Below are 23203 nucleotides of genomic sequence, written 5' to 3' on the forward strand. Positions count from 1 at the left end.
GAGGGCTCGCTTATAGGGTTGTGTTAGAAACGATTCTGAGGTCAGATCTGGGCCCAGAGGGAAGAAGGGCAGTGACTGACTGACAATGTGAACAGAGGATGGAACAGCGGTGTGCATGCTATGCTGACCCTGACCCACAGATGCTAGGGCAGGGGGAAGAGTGAGGATGTGCAGAATCTCTGGAACTGGCCAACTAGAAGTAATCACTTCCTTCGTGAAGGAAACCATGAAACCTTTCAGAGAGATTATTTGAGACATCCATGGCTTGATGGATTGGGTTCGTTGTATGGGACTGGGCTTCAGTCCCAGTTCTGTTACTGGGACTGGATATCCCACTGTCTATCCTGATGGCTGGGGGGCGGGGGGGTGGAGGGAAGGAAAGTTAGTGCTTATTAAGTAATAGCTATGTGCCAGTAAACACTAAATTCTCTATATGCATCACACTACTTCACTTACTCCTCCAAGCCTTGGTTTTTTGTTATGAAATGGGAATAACATCATCACTGTTCTGTGTGGATTAAATAAGGTGATGGGGGGAAAGTTCACAGTACACTGAAAATTGTCCTAGAGCTAAAGAGTATTAGCGTGATGACAATTTGCATTCAAGGCATAATATAGTAGTTAGGTGCAGGACGAAGCTTTAGACAATCTGGATTCTGATCTCAGCTTCATTACTTGATGAGTAATTGTTCCCTATACCCTAGTTTCCTGATATAAAAAATGGAGATAATATCAGTACTATCCAGTAATAGTGATATAATTATAGGAGACAATGAATATAAGAGTGATCAGCGAAGTGCCTGGCACATAGCAAGCACTTGATAAATAACTGCCTTTAAAAATTGTAATTCTGGGGCACCTGGGTGGCTCAATCGTTAAGCATCTGACTTCAGCTCAGGTCACGATCTTACGGTTTGTGGGTTTGAGCCCCGCATCAGGCTCTGGGCTGACAGTGCACAGCCTGCTTGGGATTCTTTCTCCTCTCTCTCTCTCTCTCTCTCTCTCTCTGCCCTTCCCCCACTTGTGCTTTTTTTCTCAAAAGAAATAAATAAACTGAAGAAAATCGTAATTCTTCTTAATATTATTTACAAAGATCAGGTCTTTGCCGCAGGTTTCACTACGGGACTCCAATAAAGTTTTTCAATCACAGAAAAGTCTGGTGGAAAATCAGTTTAAGTTAGGGTCTTGCAGGTCCAAATTTGCGTCCCTCCTCGCCTTTCTCAGAAGCAGATGGCAGATGGTGAAAACGGGAGCACGGGCCACGACGACCCGATCGGGAGACAAGCAGCTGTGATGGTGCCGCGGAGCTGGGGAATTCTGATCGCTGCTGTGTGCTCCTGCGTACCACTGACTCAGAGTGGACGGGGAGTTTTCTGTGGAATCAGCAGGGCTACTGGGGAAATGCCGCACACAGACACTTACCACTTAGAAGAACTTGCCACAGGGGGCAAGTGAAATCTCTGCTCTGACTGACACAGGATGGATGAGCAGAGGAGACCATTCATCAGTGTCAGGAAAGATCTGAAGCACCTGGCTAGTCAGTTGAAATAAAATAAATTATTTACTGATCTCAGAATCCAGCTGCTCACTCAAATGCTCATAAAAGTGCGTTGTTTGCTGCCCTGTCCTTTACAGTAGAGTCAGTTTTGGAAAGAAGGAATTCCTGGATTACTCTGCCGTCACTGTTAAAATGAAAGTAAATAATTTAAAATGAATTTAAAATGAAAGGGTGTCACCTGCTTCGCGAGGGAAAGGGGATCTGAAGTTATAGAACTCATCTACATGGCAATAGGAAATGAGCTTATTTATTAATCACATGGTATAGTACTCACAGGCAGAGTTTATGTAATTGTCACAAAATTCCTTAGGACTAATATATGAAGTTTCTGTTCATAATGCTCTGTTTGTAAGACTGAGTGTAGATTCATAACTGAAACAGATATTCTGACAGTTGACTGTTCAGAAGCTCCTTGGAGCCATGACTCACCACCAGAGGGTGCCATGTGTACCACTGGAAACTTCCAGAGGTGACTGGGACCTGGCCTCTAGTCACACTTCTGAGAACCACTGCTCCAGGGAGAGATATCCTCACCACTGTCATCATCCACTTCTATCTGACAAGTGTCCTCCACTGTGGCTACAAGTGAAACTCTGCCAACAGAGCCACTACCTAATCTAAGTGATCTGGCTAATTTCAAGATGGTAGACTTGGACAGAAAGCAATGGGCAAAATAAGTAACAGTGACAATAGTAACAACAACTAAGATGAGCCTCCTTTCAGAATACAGCTTCTCTGGGCCAAACACTTTATTTTATTCTACCTTGAAAGGTAAATATTAGAATTCCCATTTTACAGATGACAAAAACTAAGCCTGAAAAGGGACTTGTCCAAGGAGACACTGGGGGTAAGTGGTAATGCTGGGATTTATTTTTTTATTTTTTATTAAAAAAAATTAAAAAAAAAATTTTTTTTAACATTTATTTATTTTTGAGACAGAGACAGAACATGAACGGGGGAGGGTCAGAGAGAGGGAGACACAGAATCTGAAACAGGCTCCAGGCTCTGAGCTGTCAGCACAGAGCCCAACGCGGGGCTCGAACTCACGGACCGTGAGATCATGACCTGAGCCGAAGTCGGCCGCCCAACCGACTGAGCCACCCAGGCGCCCCTTAAATTTTTTTTTTAATGTTTATTTATTTTTGAGACAGAGAGAGACAGAACATGAACGGGGAGGGTCAGAGAGAGGGAGACAGAATCCGAAACAGGCTCCAGGCTCTGAGCTGTCAGCACAGAGCCCGACGCGGGGCTCGAACTCACGGACCGCGAGATCATAACCCAAGCCAAAGTTGGTCGCTTAACCAACTGAGCCACCCAGGCGCCCCGGTAATGCTGGGATTTAAACCCAATCCTGACTACAGAGTTGGGCTCTTCCCACAGATCCTTTTGTGGACTTCTTCCTTTAAATGAATATACATGTCAGAATCTAATGAATTAAAGTTTGGCTTTTTTGCCTTTGGAAAAAAAAAACAGGGAAAGAAGCTCACGATCTTGGTAATCTTTCCAAAGCACTGCTTTTTTACCTTGGGAATGGGTGGATTTACTGATTGTGCTCCCTGGGAAAATCCCTGCCTTGTAGCCTGGACCTCTGTCTTGGCTGCAATCCGGCTACTTACTGGGCTCCTTAAAACCAGACCCACTCCTTTGTTACTGGGAAGGTACCGTAGGCAAACCCAAACTAGATGTCTGAGTAGCATTCTTATTTTAGTAAACTTTTAATTGAAAATATATCAACAGAAAATGCATGAGTTGTAAGAGTATCTATAACTTGATTTTTTTCTTTAAAAAAATTTTTTTGATGTTTTTATTTATTTTTGAGAGAGAGAGAGAGAGAGAGAGAGAGAGAGAGAGAGAGAGAGAGAAAGCAAGCGAGAAGAGTGAGCCGAGCTAGGGAGGGGCAGAGAGAAAGGGAGACACAGAATCCAAAGCAGGCTCCAGGCTCCGAGCTGCAGTGGGGCTCGAACTCATGAACCACGAGATCATGACCTGAGCCAAAGTTGGAAGCTCAACTGACTGAGCCACCCAGGAGCCCGTGTAACTGGATTTTTTTCACAAAGTCTACATACCCATGTAATCGGTACCCAGATCAAGAAGCAGAACCTTACCAGCATCCCGAGTCTCCCCTGCAGTCACTACAGCTTCCTCTCCCAGCGGGATGACCACCTTCATTACTCCTGCACAGCAGATGACTGTATTTTTGGAAGGCAGCTACGTTCACCACTATAGCACCAACGCTATTTTTGAATGGTACGTAGTGGAATAATATAGTACGTACTTCTACTCCCCCCCCCCCCACCTTTCTTGAATCTGGCTTCTTTTTGAGTAGCCTCATTATTTTTATTTCTATAAGTACCAGGAAAAGCAGCTCCAGGAAGAAAAACACCAAAGAATTTTATGTTTAAGAATTGACATTAAATAAGCAACTTTTTTTTTTTACAATTTAGATATTTAGCTTCCTCCCTCCTTCTTTCTTCCTTCCTTCCTTCCTTCCTTCCTTCCTCCCTCCCTCCCTCCCTCCCTTCCTCCCTTCCTTGCTTCCTTCCTTCTTTTTTAAGGAGGCAGAAACAGGTCCAGAAAGAGGAAAAAAAGATGGGTTCTGTGTTTTGGTTCAAAGTTACTGGGTGCCAATCCATCTAGTTAGTCTGTTCGAATCCTCATCATCTTAGCAGCTGGTGTTTACTGAGGACTTGCTATGTGCCAGGTGCCTTTCTGAGTAGTGTGCATGTGTGGTGTCATTTCATCCCTGTAAGGACATCTGTGAGACAGGGATTATTATCCTCACTTTACAAATGAGGAAACAGAGGCTGTGAGTCATTTGCCTGTGGTGATACAGCGGACGAACGAGCCAGGGTTTGAACCCAGGCCTCTAGCTCCAGAGTCTGTCCGAAGCCCTGCCTCTCCACCACGAGCTCTCCTTTACAGGGGGTCCACCACCCGTCGGGCCCTGTGCTAAGTGCTTCACATGGCCTAACTTGCTCCCCAAGGCAATCCTAAGAAGTTGGTGTTACTGATATTCCCAGTTAGAATGGAATTGAGGCTCTGAAAGATGAAGGCACTTGCCTGACACAGCTGGTTACTGACAGAGCCACGATTCAGAGCTTTGTACATCCGAGGGTCCCCTCTTACCTACTAAGCTGTGCTGTCAGCGTGTTTCAAGCTCCAGTCAGTGAGGCTGGGAAGGAGTATTTGAAGAGATTTTTGAGGCTTATTACAAATTAGCCAGACTAACACCAGCATTACAAAAGACTTTACTATGAGACACATACGGAGCATTTGTGAGAAACCCAGAATCGGTGGGCCTCGACGTTGGAGCGCAAACCTCCTCCCCTTCACACACAAGCAAACGAGGTCCGGGAAGGGGTGGCGTGGCAGAGGCAGGTGGCAGAGCCAGGTCCGCTCCCTGACTAAGGCTGGCACCCACACCTGCTCCCTGCTCCCCCCAGTGTCCTTTCGGAGGGAGCAGGTGCGCTTCAGTTGGCCAAACCAGGGTTCTGCTCCTCACACTACCACCTACCTGCTGTGAGCTTGGGCACAGACGTCACCTCTCTGCACCTCATTTACCTTCTTTGTTAGACGGGGAAGATACAAATACCCACCGTCTAGGTAGTTTTGCAGAGTATGTAAAGCAGTTAGCACGGCGTTTAACACACAGCAGACACCTATAAATGACAGCCGTGATGATGATGATATTATGTTGACTACTACGAGACTTCTACTCTTGTTACATGTAAGTCAAAACAGAAATGTAGCCTTAATTGGAACAGATTAATCCCAAATATTTGAGTATATGTGCTGCCGAAGCGAGCACAGATTAATCCCAAATATTAATTGAAAGTTCTGGATTATTCGGTGAGGATCCAAATATAACTTCTGAGATCATTAAAAAGCTTCCTGAATAAAGTCATGAATGAATAAGCAATGAATTCACCTGAGTTAAAAAAGGCAAGTGGCAATGCTACAAAGCGGTTCTAAGGATAGCATGTAGAAAATTACAGAATGAAAAGATTTATGGAACTTCACAGAAGTCAATCAGTTTGAAAAGAGTCTCAGGTTAGTTCTATTTCTAATCTTCTGCTTCATAAAAAAAGAAGACAAGACAGAGCACTCAGGTGGGAAAAAGGAGGTACTTTATATTTCACTGTTTAAACATTTTCTCTGAAAACAAATTACCGTCAGTCATTCAGGTCACATAAAAGTCAGATGTTGTTTCTCTCCCTGTTTCTACACTGACCATTGATACGAAGGGTTCAGTCCATCATCGGTTCATGTACTTACTTACCTAACTGGACATCGGTTGTGAATCGCAGTCTGTGGATCATGCTGACTTTGAATGACTTGTAATGGTGACTGCTCAGCATATCCTGTACTGTAGCTATGTCAATTTGTGAATCCTCCTCAAAAACCCCGTCTGCCCTTGAACCTGGGGAAGAAAAAGCAGTTTAACACATAAAGATACATGAGGCTTGGAAAATGGTGTCTGCTTAAAATGCTCTGGGATAAATTAAAATAATATGGGCTATTTAATTTAGAGAAGAAAAGGCTGAGCGATGACTCAATAATACCATTCCAGTAAACAGAGAATGGTAACATATTCATCATTCAACAATTAATACCACAAACACTGCCTATTCTATGGCAGGCCCTTGGCTGGGCAGCAGGGAGTCACAAGGATAGAAAAACTGCTGCTCGCCAGAAGCTCTCCATCTCCACGAGAGTTAAGTTACAACCACAAAAGCATGGGTGGTCATCCTTCTTGCTTCTTTTCTGAATAATTTTTCCGATCATAAAAGTAATCCGTGCTCTTGGAGAAATCTTGTGCTTTCCAAGATTCTCAAACTGTGTGTTCATCAGTTTCCCGTCTTGTATCCCAGTCTCCACTGGTGTGGGCACGAGCCTGCTCGCTCTCAGATGGGTGTAACAGTGTCCTCATGGGCCTTCCAGCCACCGAGCTCTCCCTGCAATCCAGCCACCATAGGACTGTCTGATTCATAAAGCTTTCTAAAGCCTAGATCATTTATTCACTCGTCAAATGTTTAGTGAGAGCTTCGTGCATGCCCAGTACCCTGAGAGGTGTACTGGGGACAAGTAAGAAGGCCAGTGCTCAAAAATCTTGCCTGGCTTCCCATGGCCTTCTGAACGAGGCACTGTTTTCAGCCAAGCAATCAAGGCTGTCCATAATCTCCCTAAAATGTAATTTTTCAATTTTACTTGTTATTTCTCAGCCATACCTTCTCTCAGCTCTTCCCAAACTCCTCAGACTGCACACAAGTCTAGATTTTTCTACTGCTGGCCCTTTGTTCATGTGGTAGCCTTCCAAGCTTACCCTGGACTTGTCAAAACTCCACTCAAGGCGGCTCAAAGTCTATCTCCTCTTGAATTCCACAGCAGTTGGAATTTGTGAATCTTGGTTATACTGGACTCTGGGGCCAGACAGCCCTGGGCTTAATTCCTATGCCTCTAACTTGCTATATGATCTAAGGTCAAGTGACTTTAAACTCTCTGAGCCTGTTTTTACCATGCACAGAATGTCAAAATGTATTTAAAGAATCTAACCATAATACACTTAGTAAACAGCAGTCATGATTGTTTTTATTCTACCGTCAGAGAGGACCATATTCAATCTCGCATTAGAATTGTTGACTGGTCACTCTGGCCTAATTTGGAAGCTTTTTGATGGTCGGTAAAGCTTCTCATTCATCTCTGTATCACTTACAAGCAGTGCAGGCAACTGGTATGCCCTCACTAAATTGTGCTAAGTAAATAAATAAAAAATACATAAAGAACCAGTGCGTTTGAGTGCTCACTAGACATCAGGCATGGCGCTAAGCTCTTTACACATGCACTTAAGCCTCATGACAACCTGGTGGGCACTCACTTTCTCTATTATACAGATGAGGAATCTGAGGCTTTGAGAGGTAAAGTCATGTGCCTGAGTCCACACTAAGCAAAGCTAAATTATTTCCCGTTCCCCAGCTTAAAATGTGGTCTTCTGCAGGTGCAGCTACTGGTACCATTCACCAGTGGGAGGGAAGCACCTGTACGGCAGAGGCCAACCAGAACAGGGTGCCCTAAGCCTTGTGTTGAATACTCAGAGATGGCTTCACAGGGAAACCCAAAGAGAACTCCTTGGGACAGAGTTGGAGGAATGGAAAACTCTAGATTTGGGTATCAAATGGGAAAATTCTGTTACATAACTGGCAGCCTGACAATTAACGTGCTTTTCCTTCCCACAGTTATTGCCTACAGGGTAAGCTTTTAAGTCAAAGTTGGTTTCTGATGCCTTCACATTGAACTCCTTTATTAGGAACGGTGCATTTGATTTCCAAACACTTTCCCAGTTTGGACCACTCTAGCACCCACAATAATGCTCCCTGCTCAGGGAGGATGCAGCCTCTCCCTTAATGGACCATTCACTCATGCCTGTGATACAGTCCCATCTTTGAGCATCTGCATATATTATACTGTCCTCTCTGCCCAGGTCCCCTTCTCCCCACTTCATTCTCTCCTGACCTATTCCTCCAGGTGTCCTACCTATTTTTCCTGAAGAGCCTAGCTCAAGTGACATTCCAGGGAAACTTCCCTGACCCCCGGCCCCCCAAGTGTAGCTCAGCTCCCTTTGCCACTGCACCCAGCATTTTTCTGCAGAATGCTGTCACAGCTAGTCATTGTCTGTCTCTGCCACTGGACTGCAAACCCTAATAGAGCAGGCAGACTGACTGCTTTACTCACCATTATAGCCTAGACCCCGCTAGTGCTACCATGCCCAGGATAAAGCAAGTGCTCAATAAAAATGTACTGATAAATGCCAGCTGCCGTGGCCACAGGAGAATCAGAGGGGCTGAGCGACTTAGCCAACATCACATCACGAGGACCAGAAGAGTGGCACTCAACATCTATGAGGATCATTAGGTAAGTTCACTACCTTTCTTTAGGACATGTGTAATTTTGGACAGAAATGGCATCATTGTGAGCATGACTGTCTTCTGGGTAATGTCCATATTTTAAACCAAGAGAGTGGCTAGAATTTATAGAGTTTCAAATAATCACTTTCCCCAATATACACTTTCCTGAAACAGAACCGAGAAGATGTGTTTATTTCTATTTTTAGAACCTTTTATATATGAGAGCTGTGGAGAATTTTTGGTGAAATGTTAAAATCCTTTCATGTTTTAAAAACCAGTTAAAGTCATCTTATCTGAGAAAATGCCATTATTAGATAGAGCTTAGCTCAAGAACTTCTGCTTTCTTTACTAATTAGTATTTTCTAAATATTGCAGGTATTTGATTTGGAAAGAGGTAACAGCTCATTATGCTAAAATGCCAATTACTAAAAAAGAAAAAAAACCACACTTAAGAGTTTTACATTTTATGATGTTGGATTAAAACCAATTTAAAAATTACTATAACGTGACATATAATTTTTTACTGAGCAATTTCAATGCCAGCTGCTAATAAAGCATCTTAGCTGTAAATGATAATTCAGATGCTTTTAGATAAAGTGGTGCATAAATATGGCTGGAAATTGATTTAGCTTCTTACAGAAGCTACTGAAGAATGACATATTTTGTTTAATACACCAGCTAATGTAGTCCTAAAAGCTCAAACAAGTGCCAGTTTTCACTCCTAAATTTGCTGGGGGAGATTAATGAAAACTTTATATTTTGCTGAAATGTTAATAATGGGCAGATGAGATGATAGGATTTTAGTAGAGGTCTTAAAGCTATGGAATAACCAGCAAGGCTTGTCAATTTCCTTATATTAATTTTGTTCAAGACTTATATAGCTGGAGCTGGCTCAACACACTAATGCTTCTTGCATTGACCTTCTACTCTCTAACAGTGTAAATTCATATCCCATTTGAGGATTTAGGCCCCCCTGTTACTTGGGTAAGTTCTGAGCCTTGCCCCAGATGATAAGGGGTGTGTTTGCTTTTATGATTAGAAGGGCAACAGCACCTGGGGGAGTAGGAAAGGACAACAGCCCTGCACTCGCCTCCAGTACACGCTGCTCACCCCCAAGCAGGTCATCTGCCGAACATGAACAACTTCTGGTCTTCGGAGTTACAGAGCCATTTTTTGACAGAGGCTCAGGAGTGTCGCTGCTCGGAGGGGGCACGTCTGTGTGTACGGATCAGTCAGCCATATAACCTGCAACTACTGTCCCCATGCCAGCAGTATGCTCGCCTATGGAGGCACACTGGTGAGGATAAGGCAGGGTTCCTGATCTTCAGGAGCTTACAAACTTGCTACAGAACACAAAGAAAGTATTACAAGGCAGAGAGAAGCACCCAATAAATGGTGCGTACGAGAGACATTTTACATCTAAAGACAAACATCCAAAGCAGAGCATTATACCAAAAGCATGTTTTGGGACCAGAAAAGTTCAAAGACTTTGTATGTATACCTTTACTGTTTGTATCCTTCTAGAAAGGAGTGAATCCAACCATATACCGGCACTGTATCATTTGCATATCAGAATTATTACTATATATTGGGGCGCCTGGGTGGCGCAGTCGGTTAAGCCTCCGACTTCAGCCAGGTCACGATCTCGCGGTCCGTGAGTTCGAGCCCCGCGTCAGGCTCTGAGCTGATGGCTCAGAGCCTGGAGCCTGTTTCCGATTCTGTGTCTCCCTCTCTCTCTGCCCCTCCCCCATTCATGCTCTGTCTCTCTCTGTCCCAAAAATAAATAAAAAATGTTGAAAAAAAAAATTTAAAAAAAAATAAAAAAAAAGAATTATTACTATATATCAACTTCACATTTAAAAACCCACCTCTGTTCAAGAGAAGACATTTTTATCTACTCCAAGTAAAAAGCAGAGAGAGCCAGAATGTCTTAAAAATAAACATATATTAAAAAAAAAACCACTCCCAAACTGTTAATTTAATTGAAACATAACCCTTTGGTGTTTTGTTAAATTAGCAATTAAAAAGGTCACAAGCAATTAAATGAAACAAAAGCCACACTGTGTTCATCTACATTAATGCTGAACTGGGTCTCCTCCTGAATGACAAGATAAATTGTAATGGTGCCTTCAAAGACTTCACAATGTATTTTGTCAAAGTCGGGAGTGTTAATGTCTCTATGTGCTATGGATTACCATAATGTATCGTGTCAAAATGCCCGAGCTGCAATAACTCAAAGATGTATTGTGATAGATCAAATTTTGGGGTGGGACCTAAAAGTGACTTGAGCACTGGAGCTCAGATGGACTGACACCAGGGTCTGGAAGAATGGCAGAGAGCCCATTTGCAATTGGTAAAGGTTTGAGGGGCAAAATCTACAAGGGGAAGGAGCCTAGCTATCTGGGGGAAGGAATCAGGAAGGAGGAAACAGGAATGGGTATCTCTCTTACTGGCAAAACCAAGGCCAGGGCAAGAGGGGTCAGAGGGAAGCAGAGAAGAGAGGAAGGTGGAGGCAGGCAAAGTCTAGGGCCTGCAGCAAAGAAAGAGAAGGTGCTGAGAGAGTCAAGTGCTGGGAAGTGGCCTTGAGGCTTAAAAACACTGGAAAGAACCCAGAACGTAGAGTTCAGAGACGTAGGTTCAAATCCTAACTCTGACATCCAAGGTCAAGAGTGGGTCAAAACCTTGCCCGAGACACCATTTTTGGGAAGAGGCAGAGCTGGGACGGCTCTGTTGAACCCGAGTCCATGTTCTTCCTGCTGTGCTTCTCCTTCTCCTCCCACCTCACCGCATTCCTACAAGCAGCAGCAAGCAGAGACGCTGGGTAGGTGGTAGCTGCAAACTCCAAACCAGTGGTTCTCGGAGAGGAGTCCAGGACCCACTGGAGGGAGTGACCCCCAAGAACCAGTCCGGGCGGCCATAATCGCAATACTATTTTCATAATATTAATAGTAAGATATTATTTGCCCCTTTCATGCCTGTTATCTTATAAGAGCACAAAGTAATAATAATAAGTACACAAGTTTATAGATATGGTTCTGATTCCACATTGCGACTACCCTTTAAGAATCAATCACTTGAGTTGTGGCATATTAATGAAAATTAATATCCACTATTGTCTGAAAAGGCTACCGAAATACTCCTCCCTTTTCCAACCACGTATCTATGTTAGGCCAAATTTTCTTCACCTACTACAACTGGAACAATATATTATAGCAGACTGAATGCAACAGATATGGAGATCAAGATGTTTTCTCTAAAGCCAGACATTATAGAAATTTGCAAAAATATAAAACGGTGCCCACTATAGTATTCAGGTGATTAGCCAACAATTTATCTTCCTGATGGAACAAAAATAAATGCTCTTCAGAGAAAGAAAATGGAAAACAAAACAAATAAAAAAGAACAAAAGAAAATATAGCTATTTTCATAAAAACTTAACATGTAATGGATTTATTATTACTTTTTAATAAATTCGTAAATATTTAAAAATTTCTCAGTTTTGATTCCTAATAAATAGATATAGCTCAATAAATAAAAGCTCTTTGGGGGTTCTCAATAATTAAAAAAAAATTTTTTTTTAATGTTTATTTTTGAGAGAGAGACACAATGTGAGTGGGGAGGGGCAGAGAGAGACAGGAAACATAGAACCCCAAGCAGGCTCCAGGCTCTGAACTGTCAGCACAGAGCCCAACATGGGCTTGAACTCACGGACTGCGAGATCGTGACCTGAGCCAAAGTAGGACGCTTAACCAACGGAGCCACCAAGCCAACCTCCTCAATAATTTTTAAGAGTGTAAAGGGGTCTAAGACCAAGAAGCTTGAGAGCCATGCCACTGCCTTTATTGGTTCTTATGCCATGTTTTCAGTGTCTCTGGATATCCTCTGGACAATCATGATGAGACGTGAAAGTGCAATTACAGCTGTGTATGTGTTACATATCTGACAACAAACACAAATAGAAAGCGTGGACACACATTACAAGAGTAACAGGCTTGTTGTCAGGTGATCAGATCAAGGTGAATTATAACTAATGCTGTTTTACATTTAAAATATGTTTTCATACACATGATTTCACTGAAACTTAGAGGTACATACGGGACTTCCTTTCTGACAAATGGACACTAATCAACAAATCAAAGCTCAGATGAACTCACTGTATGCTACTGGCAGATGTCTTATGTTTATAGATACAAACTACACAGGAGTTTACGCTTCATTTTATGGTTCAACGAGTCTTAGGCTAAGTCAAAAAGCTTGAATCCAGTTTATGAGTTAAAACAACTTCAATCTTTCTTCTCCAAAAAGATCAATGCGAACTCTAGAACTCAACCAGAAGACGATGATGGCCTTTGTTACATCCTCTCCTTTAAACTCTCTGTAGCAAGTTGATGCTGTTGACTGATCGTATCAAGTTCACAAATAGGCCAGCACCAACCACAGCTGTGGGACTATGCTAGTGCTTCAGGAACACAGGAGGATGGCAGGAGACCCAGACGATGGGAGGGGACAGGCAGTCCACAGAGGGAACAGTATGGGGAAAACATGAAGTCCACCAAGTGTGAGCGCTTATATAGGGATCAGCAAATGTTTGCATTTGGCTGGAGCAAAGAGTGTATGAAGGGGAGTGGTGGAAAATAAAACAGTCAGGGTTGGAGGGGGATAAGTTCTTCAAAGGCAGAGACAGTATCCATGGCAGGACCTGGCACACAGTAAAATACTGCTGTACAAATAACTGACTAAATCAAGAGGAGATAAACCATCTTCTGCCCTACTCTCCTCCCTCCCTCCCCCAACATAGGGCTTGAACTCATGACCCTGAGATCACGCTTTACCAACTGAGCCATCCAGGTACCCCTGCCCTACTCTACCTTGATGCCTTATTGCTATTCCCCACATAGAACAATCGCTGCACTTCAGCTAAAATGGACTTTGCTCAGGTTATACCATTTGGCAGAATGTCCTTCCCACTCTTTAAAATGTATACACTTCAGTGCGCCTGGGTGGCTTAGTTGAGTATTCGACTCTTGATTTTGGCTCAGGTCATAGTCCCAGGGTTGTGGGATCAAGTCCTGTGTCGGTCCTGTACTGAGCGTGGAGCCTGCTTGGGGTTCGCTCGCTCGCTCTCTCTCTCTCTCTCTCTCTCTCTCTCTCCCTCTTCCCCTCTCCTCGACTCACACTCTCTCTAAAAAATAAAATAAAATATGTACACTTCCAGGTCTAGTCTAGAATCTTTCCTCATCTCTCTCCCGGAACCCTGTCATTCTGAAGGCTCTTGTAAACCTCTTATGTGATAAACATCTGTATTCTGCTTCTACACAATGAGTTCCTTTGGGGGCAGGAACATTCTATCCTACAGAGCACAAAGTCGATGTTCAATAAGTGCCATTGGGGGCATGAGTGAAGTTTGCTGAACCACAGGTTAACCGTAACAGTATACCTGAGTTTGTATACCACCCCCCATATTTATCTCAGTTAATAGAACCTAACGCACCATTCCTAGTCTTCCATTCAGGCAACCCACCAAACTGGGATGCTGCCTCAACAACAACCACAACAGAGGTTAACATTTACTGAGTGTTTACTATATGCCAGACATTATGCTCAGCAATTTATTTTTTTTAAAGGCGAAATTTATTTCATGAGAGAGAGAGTATGTGGGAGAAGGGGCAGAGGAAGGGGAGGATCCCAAGCAGGCTCTGCACTGTCAGCACAGAGACCAACGTGGGGCTTGAACTCACGTACCATGAAATCATGACCTGAGCCAAAGTCAGGAGCTTAACCGAATGAGCCACCCAACCCAGGTGCCCCACATGTTCAGCACTTTAAATACGTTATCTCATTTAATTTTCCCAATACCCTCATTTAATTTTCCCCAAAGTTGTAGTTTATTATCCATTTTTCACAGGTGAGAAAAATGAAGCTTAGAATGTCATCCGGCTGGTATAGCCATGCAACTATACCAGCTCCAATAAGGTGGAGCTAGGAACCGAACCCACGTCTGTCTAGTTCTAAAAATGTGCCTTTAGCCACCACATAACCCTTTGGGTAAAAATGTTCCTTAGATGGGCTGTGCATGTACAAATCCTTGGGCCATAACAGTATCTAAGGAGAACACAGTTATGCCTGGCCTTGCCAGAACAAAGAATCAGGGATAAAACCTAATTCTCTTCACTCTTTCTGTAAGACTCCAAGCTGGCTGCATAAGTGAGTCAAGGAGAAAAACTCTCCCTTGCTTTCTACATCCATCACATTTTTTTTTTTCCAAAGGCCTCTTAAGTCCCTAAAGCCTCATAAGCCCCAAACTTCTCTTCTATTAAACACTTCCCTTTGGCTACTAGTCATTTTTGCTGGTCTCTAAAAAAGAATCAATAGGTGATATACTATAACACACACATGTGTGCAGGCATGCCCCTCTGTAGTAATCTCTCCAAAGCCGTCAGGATCACATAGTAGGATATGCCCTTCACTGAATGTTCCATGCAACAATCAGGGTAGGGATCCTTGCTGTCAGGGCCTAATTGATTAAACTCTTGGAGTCAGAGCCTTTCCACAGGGAGATTTCAGACCTTCAAATAAATCAGGGTAATCTTGTTTTATGAGGTGATCAGAAAGAAACAGTTTCCGGTTTGCAGAACTTCTAAAAAGAGTAGGACCTTTGGGCTCTGCTTTCTAGATCCTGCGCAGCCCTCCGTCTTAACTCCCAGCACTCTCACCCTTGCTCATTTCCTGCCCCCTCCATTCATTCATTCCCGAACAGGTCAAGCTCCTTCTCAAGGCCTTCAGATGAGCTGTCCCTTGCACTGGAACATTCCTTACTCACTAACTCCTTTTATTCTTCCACAGGGAAGCTTTCTCCTTTTCTCACGGCCCCAGTCACCTGCTAGCTACTCTTTTATACTTTTTGTCGTACCTATCACAACTGTGGGCTCCATGATGTGCAACTCCTTTCCACCGCCTCAGCATAGTGCCTGGCCTGGAGGAGGATGCCATCAACGTTCTGGGGAGGAATAAAAGAATGTGTGCTCAGAATGAAACTAACCACCTTTTAGAGGTTAAAGCATGACTATCCAAGGGTCCCGACCGTTGGTTCATTACAGGTTTGCTTGGACGTTAGGTTGATGACAGAATTCCTATCGTTTCCTCTTCCTCCAATGTGTCTTTGTTACTGTTGAAAACACAGGAAAAGAAGCCTGGGCATTTTTTGACAACTGACATGACCAAATACCTAACAACTGTAATATCTGATCAACACTGAGGCCCTCTCACTCTATTTCTCTCTCTCTGACTCCAGAGTCAGAAACTGAGGTCACACATACTGGAAGAACCCCACCTCCCATCTGGGAATCACTACAGAAATGTCACCTGATGCATTACCAAACCATTAGTCAGGGGCTGCAGGGTGGTCTCTGGGGCCAGGAGCTTACCAAAGGGATGCAAATCCCTGTGCCCTCACTTAGAGCCCATACAGGGTTTGTGGCTCGTCAAACATGTTTCCTTACTGCTCTAATGTACCAGTGTATCGCTTAATGAAAGTTCTTAATTGTAATTCAATTAATTACATACACAGAGTCCCCAATTACATTTTCCAATAAGACATTGGCTGTGGTACAGGTCTAAATGCACTTAACCAATTTCAATATATTAAGACCAATTTCCCTTGAATACTAATTACTACCTAATGATAAAATGAAAAGGGGGGAACTTTCAAGAAAGGGGGAGAGCAAAAAATGCAATTCATGTGGAATTTCTCAGCCCACATAGTACAATTCAGACATTCATTACTGAAGAAGTAGGTGTGGACAGGGCACAAGTCTGCTTCTAGTATAGGTTAGCACTGTCTTTTGCCCTAGGTACCATCTACCCTTGGTGCTGGCCATTGCCAAAAGGGCCTGTGGGAAGTCTAAGAGCTAGTGGGAAACCAGGAATAACAGGGAAGGAAGAGGCCATCACACACAAGCAACGGACTAGCTGTGGTGTCTGGGCACAGGTGCTCGCCCTATGTCTCAGGCACACAGCAGACAAACACTGGAATGGTCAACGCTTGCCCCGTGCATTACACATCACTATGTGCTTTTAGTACACACAAATTCGCTTAATCCTCCCAATATCGCCAAAGGATAGGGATTACCATCACATTTTACAGATGGGAAAATGAAGCTGGCAGAGAAGGACTTGCGCAAGGTCACACAGTGCCTGTAAACATCTTGCGTTTCCCACTACAACACATTACCAACCAGCCCACATTAACTAGAAAGAAAGAGGTGCAGACACACAGGTATTCTTACACTGGGGATAACGTTTTTGTTTCATTCAAATTCTGTTAGCGTGCAGCAAGCAGGGAGTTATTATCCAATATATACGTGCAAAAACCTTCACCCGTACAAACACTCCTTATGGTGAATGCTTTTCCCCCAACCAAAGCCAGACACATAACTGGCTTTCAGCAGCAACTGAACCTAAAATCCGTACCATGAACACCACAGGTCATTTCTATTTGTAAATAGAGTTTATTTGCACAATCACATTTCCTTTTGCGTTTTAAAGACTGCTGTTGTGGTATAATAAAAGAGGCTTAAAGCCTTGGTATTTAAGTCACATGACAGAAATTGGAGAGATTAGTAATTTGTAGCTGAAGAAAGCAAAACCTCCAGAAGCCAAATGGAACCACCGGGGAGTCTCCAGGGCTGGCACAGAGCACACACAGGAGGAGGGATCAGCCCACTATGAATAAGCACCATGAAGAGGAGCTGGAAACACATCATGATTAACAAACATTCACTGCCTATGGCTGCTTCCTGCCTTCCTTTCTTATTTAGTAGTATTGGGCAGCGGCAGGGAGTGGGGCGGGGGGCAGCCCAAGTACCAGCATGAAGAAACACAGGCTTAGATACTTACCTAAATCCCCAATGGTCTTTAAAAGCTATCATGTACTTGTCCCCTGGAGCCCTACTGAGAGGCCCGGTGATGCCAGGGACTCAGGATGCTCACTCCATCCAGGGGAATAAACTATACCTGGCCGCAGCACCCGATGGTCCCTGCCCTGGGCGAGGGGTGGTGGTGGTCACAGTCCAGTGTAATCCAACCAGTGGAATCAGTGATTAGACTGGGGTAGGGAGAGACTCTTCCGGAGTCCAGGGAGTGGTCTGGGAGGCTTTTTAGGCAGAGCTGCCTCCTCTTTCGGTCTTCAAGGGCAAACTAACAAAGCTGAAAGAGGCTTCCCACAGACTAAGGCCCAGAGACACTGTCCTGCCACAGTCCACTTATCTAGGTGACTGTCCACCTTGAGTTGAGGCCTTCCTCAGTATAGCCTTAACCTAAGGAAATTAAGGATTTCAGTAAGGTATTGAAATAATAGAAGGTCTCCTTTAAAGATCAAAGGAGGATGAGCTGGCATTTAGAGAACAACTGAAACCTCTGGATGGCAACTTCTACTTAGGAAATAAAATAATCAGATTCAACTGTTGTTCTAGACTTACTGGACAGAAAACAGTTTTCCAGCCTCCCATCCCCACCCCCCATCATCATTCACGTGATCATGAGCACATCATCCCGTAAAGCCTCAGTTTCTTCTATAAATTAAGGATGATGAGCACAGTGGCCTAAAAGGCTGTTATTATGGCAGCACTTGCATCTCATTTAATCCTCAAAAAACCCTCATAAAACAGATTCAACGACCTCCATTTATATAGGAAACTGAGGCTCCGAGAGGGAACATGCTTTGTCTAATGTCAGAGGCTGCAGAGGCATAGTGCTTTCAAAGCACTATGCTGAACTACTAGAATGACAGACTACTGAGTGATCAAACAGTAAAGACAGTGTCTGACGTTTTGTTGGTACCCTGTTAAGCCAGTTTAATTTCAAGCCTATTTTAGCTCTGGCGGTGGAGAATTCCCAAGTTTCTCTCTTACAAGTTGTGCAAAGAATAAGTTGGTTCACACTGTGTCTTTCTTCTAAGGACCTGGATGGGCTACCTATGTGTGATCAGTGGGTAAGTGAAAAGGTCACCGGCAACATGTGGCACAAAAGGAAATTGAGGCTCAGTTTGGTGCCAGGATTTATGTAGATGCTTGGACAAGAATGGGAGTCTTCTAATGTTACATCCTCTCCAAAATGTACTCATGTCTCCTTCTGGTCTGATTCCAGCTTCTGGCAGACAGTTGGCTGAAGGATGTAGTAGATTATCAGACAAGAATCCAAACTGGAAAGCTCAAGGACTTTGGCTTGTCATTTTCTTATTTAAGCCAAGATCCAAGCACAAATGTTAGCTCTCAGTCCCCAGGCAGAAACTCTTGTCATATTAGCTTCATTAGCAAGCTTCTCTCTCAGAGTGTGTAAGACAATGGTCATCACAATTCTTCGGATTGAAAATTTAGGTTATTTTATCAACAATCTCAGGGTGGGCTTTGGAATCAGACAGCTGACCGAGGATTCTGGTTCTGACATTTGTTGGCTAGCTAACTTTGGGTAAGTCACAACTTCTCTCCACAATTAGAACAGTATCTTATAGGGTGGTTATGAAAACTACAAGAGCATTTGTAGGGGGACCTGGATGGCTCAGTTGGTTAAACATCCAACTCTTGATTTCAGCTCAGGTCACCATCTCATGGTTTGTGTGATCAAGTCCCGAGCTGGGCTCCGTGCTGACTGCACAGAGCCTGCTTGGGATTCTGTGCTTCCCCGCTTGCACATGCATGCTTGCACACTTTTTCTCTCTGAAGATAAATAAACTTTAAAAAGAGAGAGAAAAAGAGAGCATTTGCAAAATGTCTAGCACAATGCCTTACAATAAGGCCTAAATAAATCATTAAAAAAACATCCTTTGATGTGGTTGATACAAAGGTATGCCCATCCCACTTGGAAGAAAAACTGAAAGGCTTATATCTACCTTTACGGTCGTGTGTTTTACTTATAAGGTATGCATCTCTTCTGGAACCCCAAAGCATATATGCTGGAAAGTACCCTGCTTCCAAGTTCTCTCATCTTATGACACAGATTACAGACATGCCCGCCCTCCACTCCCCTTCCTCACTCCATTCTGTATCACTTCCTTCTCCCATCACACACCTCCTTGTGGGCCCCAACAGGTCTATGATTCCAGATCTCCACATCTGTGGCCCATCTGCTCTGTCAGCCACAAAATGCTGCTTTCATTGTTTATTAATTACAGTTAACATTTATTGAGTATTTATTATGTGCCAGGCACCATTCTAAGAACTTTATGATTATTGAAACTCACTGAATTCTATCAACCTTATGAGGGCAGATAAACTACTCAATAAAGGTTAGGTAAATTGTTCAAGGTCACACAGCCAGTAAGTGGCAGGGCCAGAGTGTAAACTGCCTTTACTTAGTCTGGCTCAACAGCATAGTCCCTTAAACAATGCATAATAGATGTTCACAATTTAGCTCACTTCTATAATGGCTTTACGGGGGTGCCTGGGTGGCTTAGTCAGTTAAGCATCTGATTCTTGATTTCGGCTCAGGTCATGAGCTCATGGTTTATGGGATTGAGCCCTGCATTGGGCTCAACACTGACAAGGTGGAGCCTGCTTGATACTCTCTTTCTTCCCCTCTCTCTGCCTGTCCCCCACTCACGCATGGTCTCTCAAAATAAACAAATAAATGTAAAAAAAAAAAAGGCTTTATGGACAGCAAGCTTGTCCTGATCAAACATACCAACAGAAGCAAAAAATCCATTTTTGAAATATTTACGTCTCAACCCAAATTTTTAATACACAGCTATTTTAAGCTATTCTTAATACTGGAAGAACAATATGTCTTTCCTCATTGGAATTTCTATTTAAAATAAAGCAAAGATTGGAGCACTTGGGTGGCTCAGTCAGTTGAGTGTCTGACTCTTGATCTCATCTCAGGTCTTGATCTCAGGGTTTTGAGTTCAAGTTCTGCATTGGGCTCCACACTGGAGCTACTTAAAATAAAAATAAATTAAATAAATTAAAAAAGATTAAAAAAAAAAAACAACCCTTCTCTAGAAAAGGAGTAAATTGTTTTTATTTACTTCATTTTATGAAGAGTAGTTATAATATTCCACTTTTTCAAACCACTGACTGCCTTGTGCCCTTTGTAAATGCTGGTGAGGGCTTCTTTCGTGAACACAGTGATTTTGACTCAGAGCGAGACAATTGGAATTTCTTGCAAACCCTTTAAGATGCTGAGGCTCACAGATATCACACAAGTTATTTAAGACTGTGCTCATGCTTAGAAGTGGAGTGAGAATAAGAGCCCAGATTTCAAAGCTTTATCTAACAATCCTCAGTGTCTCTTTCCTAGGATGAGCGATAGGCCTCATCTTCAAAACAAAGCAAAACAAAGCAAAGCAAAACAAAGCAGATTTGAAATTATGTACACTTTGAAATACTGTGGCGCAGTTAAAAAAAAGAGGTGAAAAGAAGATTTTAAAAAAAGAGAAAAAACAGAAAGAGGTGAATTTGTATGTGGAACAGCACGTGGATTAACATGAAAAAGCTCTACAATGTATTGTTAAAATGAAAAGAGAAAGATGAGAACATTAATGGTAAGTTTGCTATCATTTGTTTCTAAAAAGGGGAAGAACAAATGTACGTGTACATTGCATACGTCAGCATATATATGTACGTAGGGGGTATAGTCACATCCGTAATCAGAACATGCTTGCGTATATACAGACAATGCCTGGAAAGACACCAAAGAAACTGGAAACGACTATGGTCTCTGGAAGGAGAACTAGGGGAGAGAAGAGAGGCGAAGTTTTCACTAGAGACACTTTGTTACCTGAGGAATTTTTTTTTACGTGAGTAAGTACTGCATATCCAAAAAATTTACCAAGATGCTAACAAATGATATTTCCTCTTAATCATTTAACAAGGAGTCAATATTCTGAAACAGAATCCACTACAGAACTCCTGTGAATCAGTTTCCCCAGTTTGTTTTAGACTAGATTCTTTAAAGATGAAAGAAAATGACAGGGGGGAAGGATTACCCACTTACATAAGGTTAAAAAAAATTAGTTAAGCAAGTTACAAAGGGGTGTGCTATTCTAATTCCCCCTTTGGTGAGCCATGGTGTGGCACTGTACATGGTTTGAGATTTCAAATGTCACAAGGACTATTAAACTAAGAGCTACTCTCATTACATAATCTTTATCTATATCAACTTGACCTTATTGTTTGTTTGCATTTTCTTCTTAGAAAGTCATGGATGCTCATTATGGAAACTCCAGAAAGTGTAAGTATAAAGAGGAACAAAAATGAATTACACAGAATCTTGCCAACCAGAGACCACTATTAATATTTTGACACTTTCCTTCTATTCTTTTTAACGTAGTTGATATTAGTCCATATAGCTTGTTTTGTATCCTTGACATTTTTCCTCCTTAATATTACATCAAAGTTATTTCTCCTGTTATGAAAACTCTTGGTAAACACAACTTACAATGGTTGAATATTCCACATATTCTGAAATGACTGTTCCTTTTTTAAAAAAAAATTTAAATGTTTATTTTTGAGAGAGAGAGAGAGAGAGAGAGAGAGAGAGAGAGAGACAGAGCATGAGTGGGGGAGGGGCAAAAAGGAGACACAGAACCCGAAGCAGGCTCCAGGCTCTGAGCTGTCAGCACAGAGCCTGATGTGGGGCTCAGTCCCATGAACCATGAGGTCATGACCTGAGCTAAAAAGTCAGATGCTCAACCAACTGAACCACCCAGGTGCCCCGATGATTGTTCTTTTAATCTGCTATTGTGACAAATTATCCTGACTGGGTTTTTCTAATGTTAAACTAACCTTGAATTCTTTGAATAAACCCAATGTGGGAATGCTATATTATCCCCTTAATACTGAATTCAGTTTAATATTGTTTAGGATATTTGCATCTATTTAAATTTTCTGTGTTGTATGGTCTTATCAGGGTTTGGTAACAAGACTGAGACAGTTTCTTAAACTGAATCAGAGAGTGTCACTTCTTTTTCTTTTCTTTGGAATAGTTGATGTAAGACGGGAGTTATTTCTTCCTGAAGTATCTGGCAGAACTAGCTAGCAAAATCACCCAGATGTGAGTCTTCTTTGTGGACAGATTTTTAATCGTGAACTCAATTTTCAAAATAGTTATGGGAATATTCCAGTTTTCTATTTCTTCTTCTGTCAATGTTGGTAAGCTGTCTTTTTTTTTTTTTTTTTTCCTTTTTCTTTTTAGGGATTTGTCATTTCATATACATTTTCACAATTTTTGGTATGGAGGTTTTCAAACTAATTTCATATTATCTGTTAATAACTGCAGGATCTGTAGTTATTAAACAGATAATAAACCTCCTTTTCATTTTTATTACTATTTGTTTCTGTTATTTCTTGTGTTTGATCCATTTTATAGAGGTTTAGTAATTTATTAGTGTTTTCTAAGAACTTTGAGTTTGATGTCCCTAAATATTCTATTTCATTAATTTATGCTCTTTATTGCTTCTTTCTTTTTATTTTCTTTATGTTTCTTTATTTGGTTTCTTTTCTAACTTCTTGAGCTGAATGCTTAGCTTATTACTTCTTGGACTTTCTTCTTTTGTAATATATGAATTTGAAGGTGGTAAAATTTCCTTTAAATATTGTAGTCCTCAAATTCAGATGATGTCAGGACAAAATTGTTCCTAGGTATTGATCTCCCTTCTTTTGGTTCAATCTTCTTCCAGATATAGACCATTAATTATTTTATTTCTCATGCTTTCTGATGACTTTAGGGTGAGGAAATATTTATGTATTTT

At 42.3% G+C, this 23203-nt stretch overlaps 1 protein-coding gene across 13 annotated transcripts in view; it reads right to left on the reverse strand.

Annotated features, from left to right (window-relative positions):
* The window catches only part of MAPKAP1 (MAPK associated protein 1), a 246546-nt gene that overhangs the window by 38861 nt on the left and 184482 nt on the right, over positions 1–23203 (reverse strand). For all 13 annotated transcript variants that reach the window (XM_043565341.1, XM_043565346.1, XM_043565347.1 and 10 more), the window contains one exon: positions 5838–5978. In XM_043565341.1, the coding sequence (XP_043421276.1) occupies positions 5838–5978 (141 nt within the window). The remainder of the gene's footprint in view (positions 1–5837; positions 5979–23203) is intronic.

The sequence above is a fragment of the Prionailurus bengalensis genome, chromosome D4 (assembly GCF_016509475.1).
Source record: "Prionailurus bengalensis isolate Pbe53 chromosome D4, Fcat_Pben_1.1_paternal_pri, whole genome shotgun sequence".
In the NCBI taxonomy this organism is placed as follows: Eukaryota; Metazoa; Chordata; class Mammalia; order Carnivora; family Felidae; genus Prionailurus; species Prionailurus bengalensis.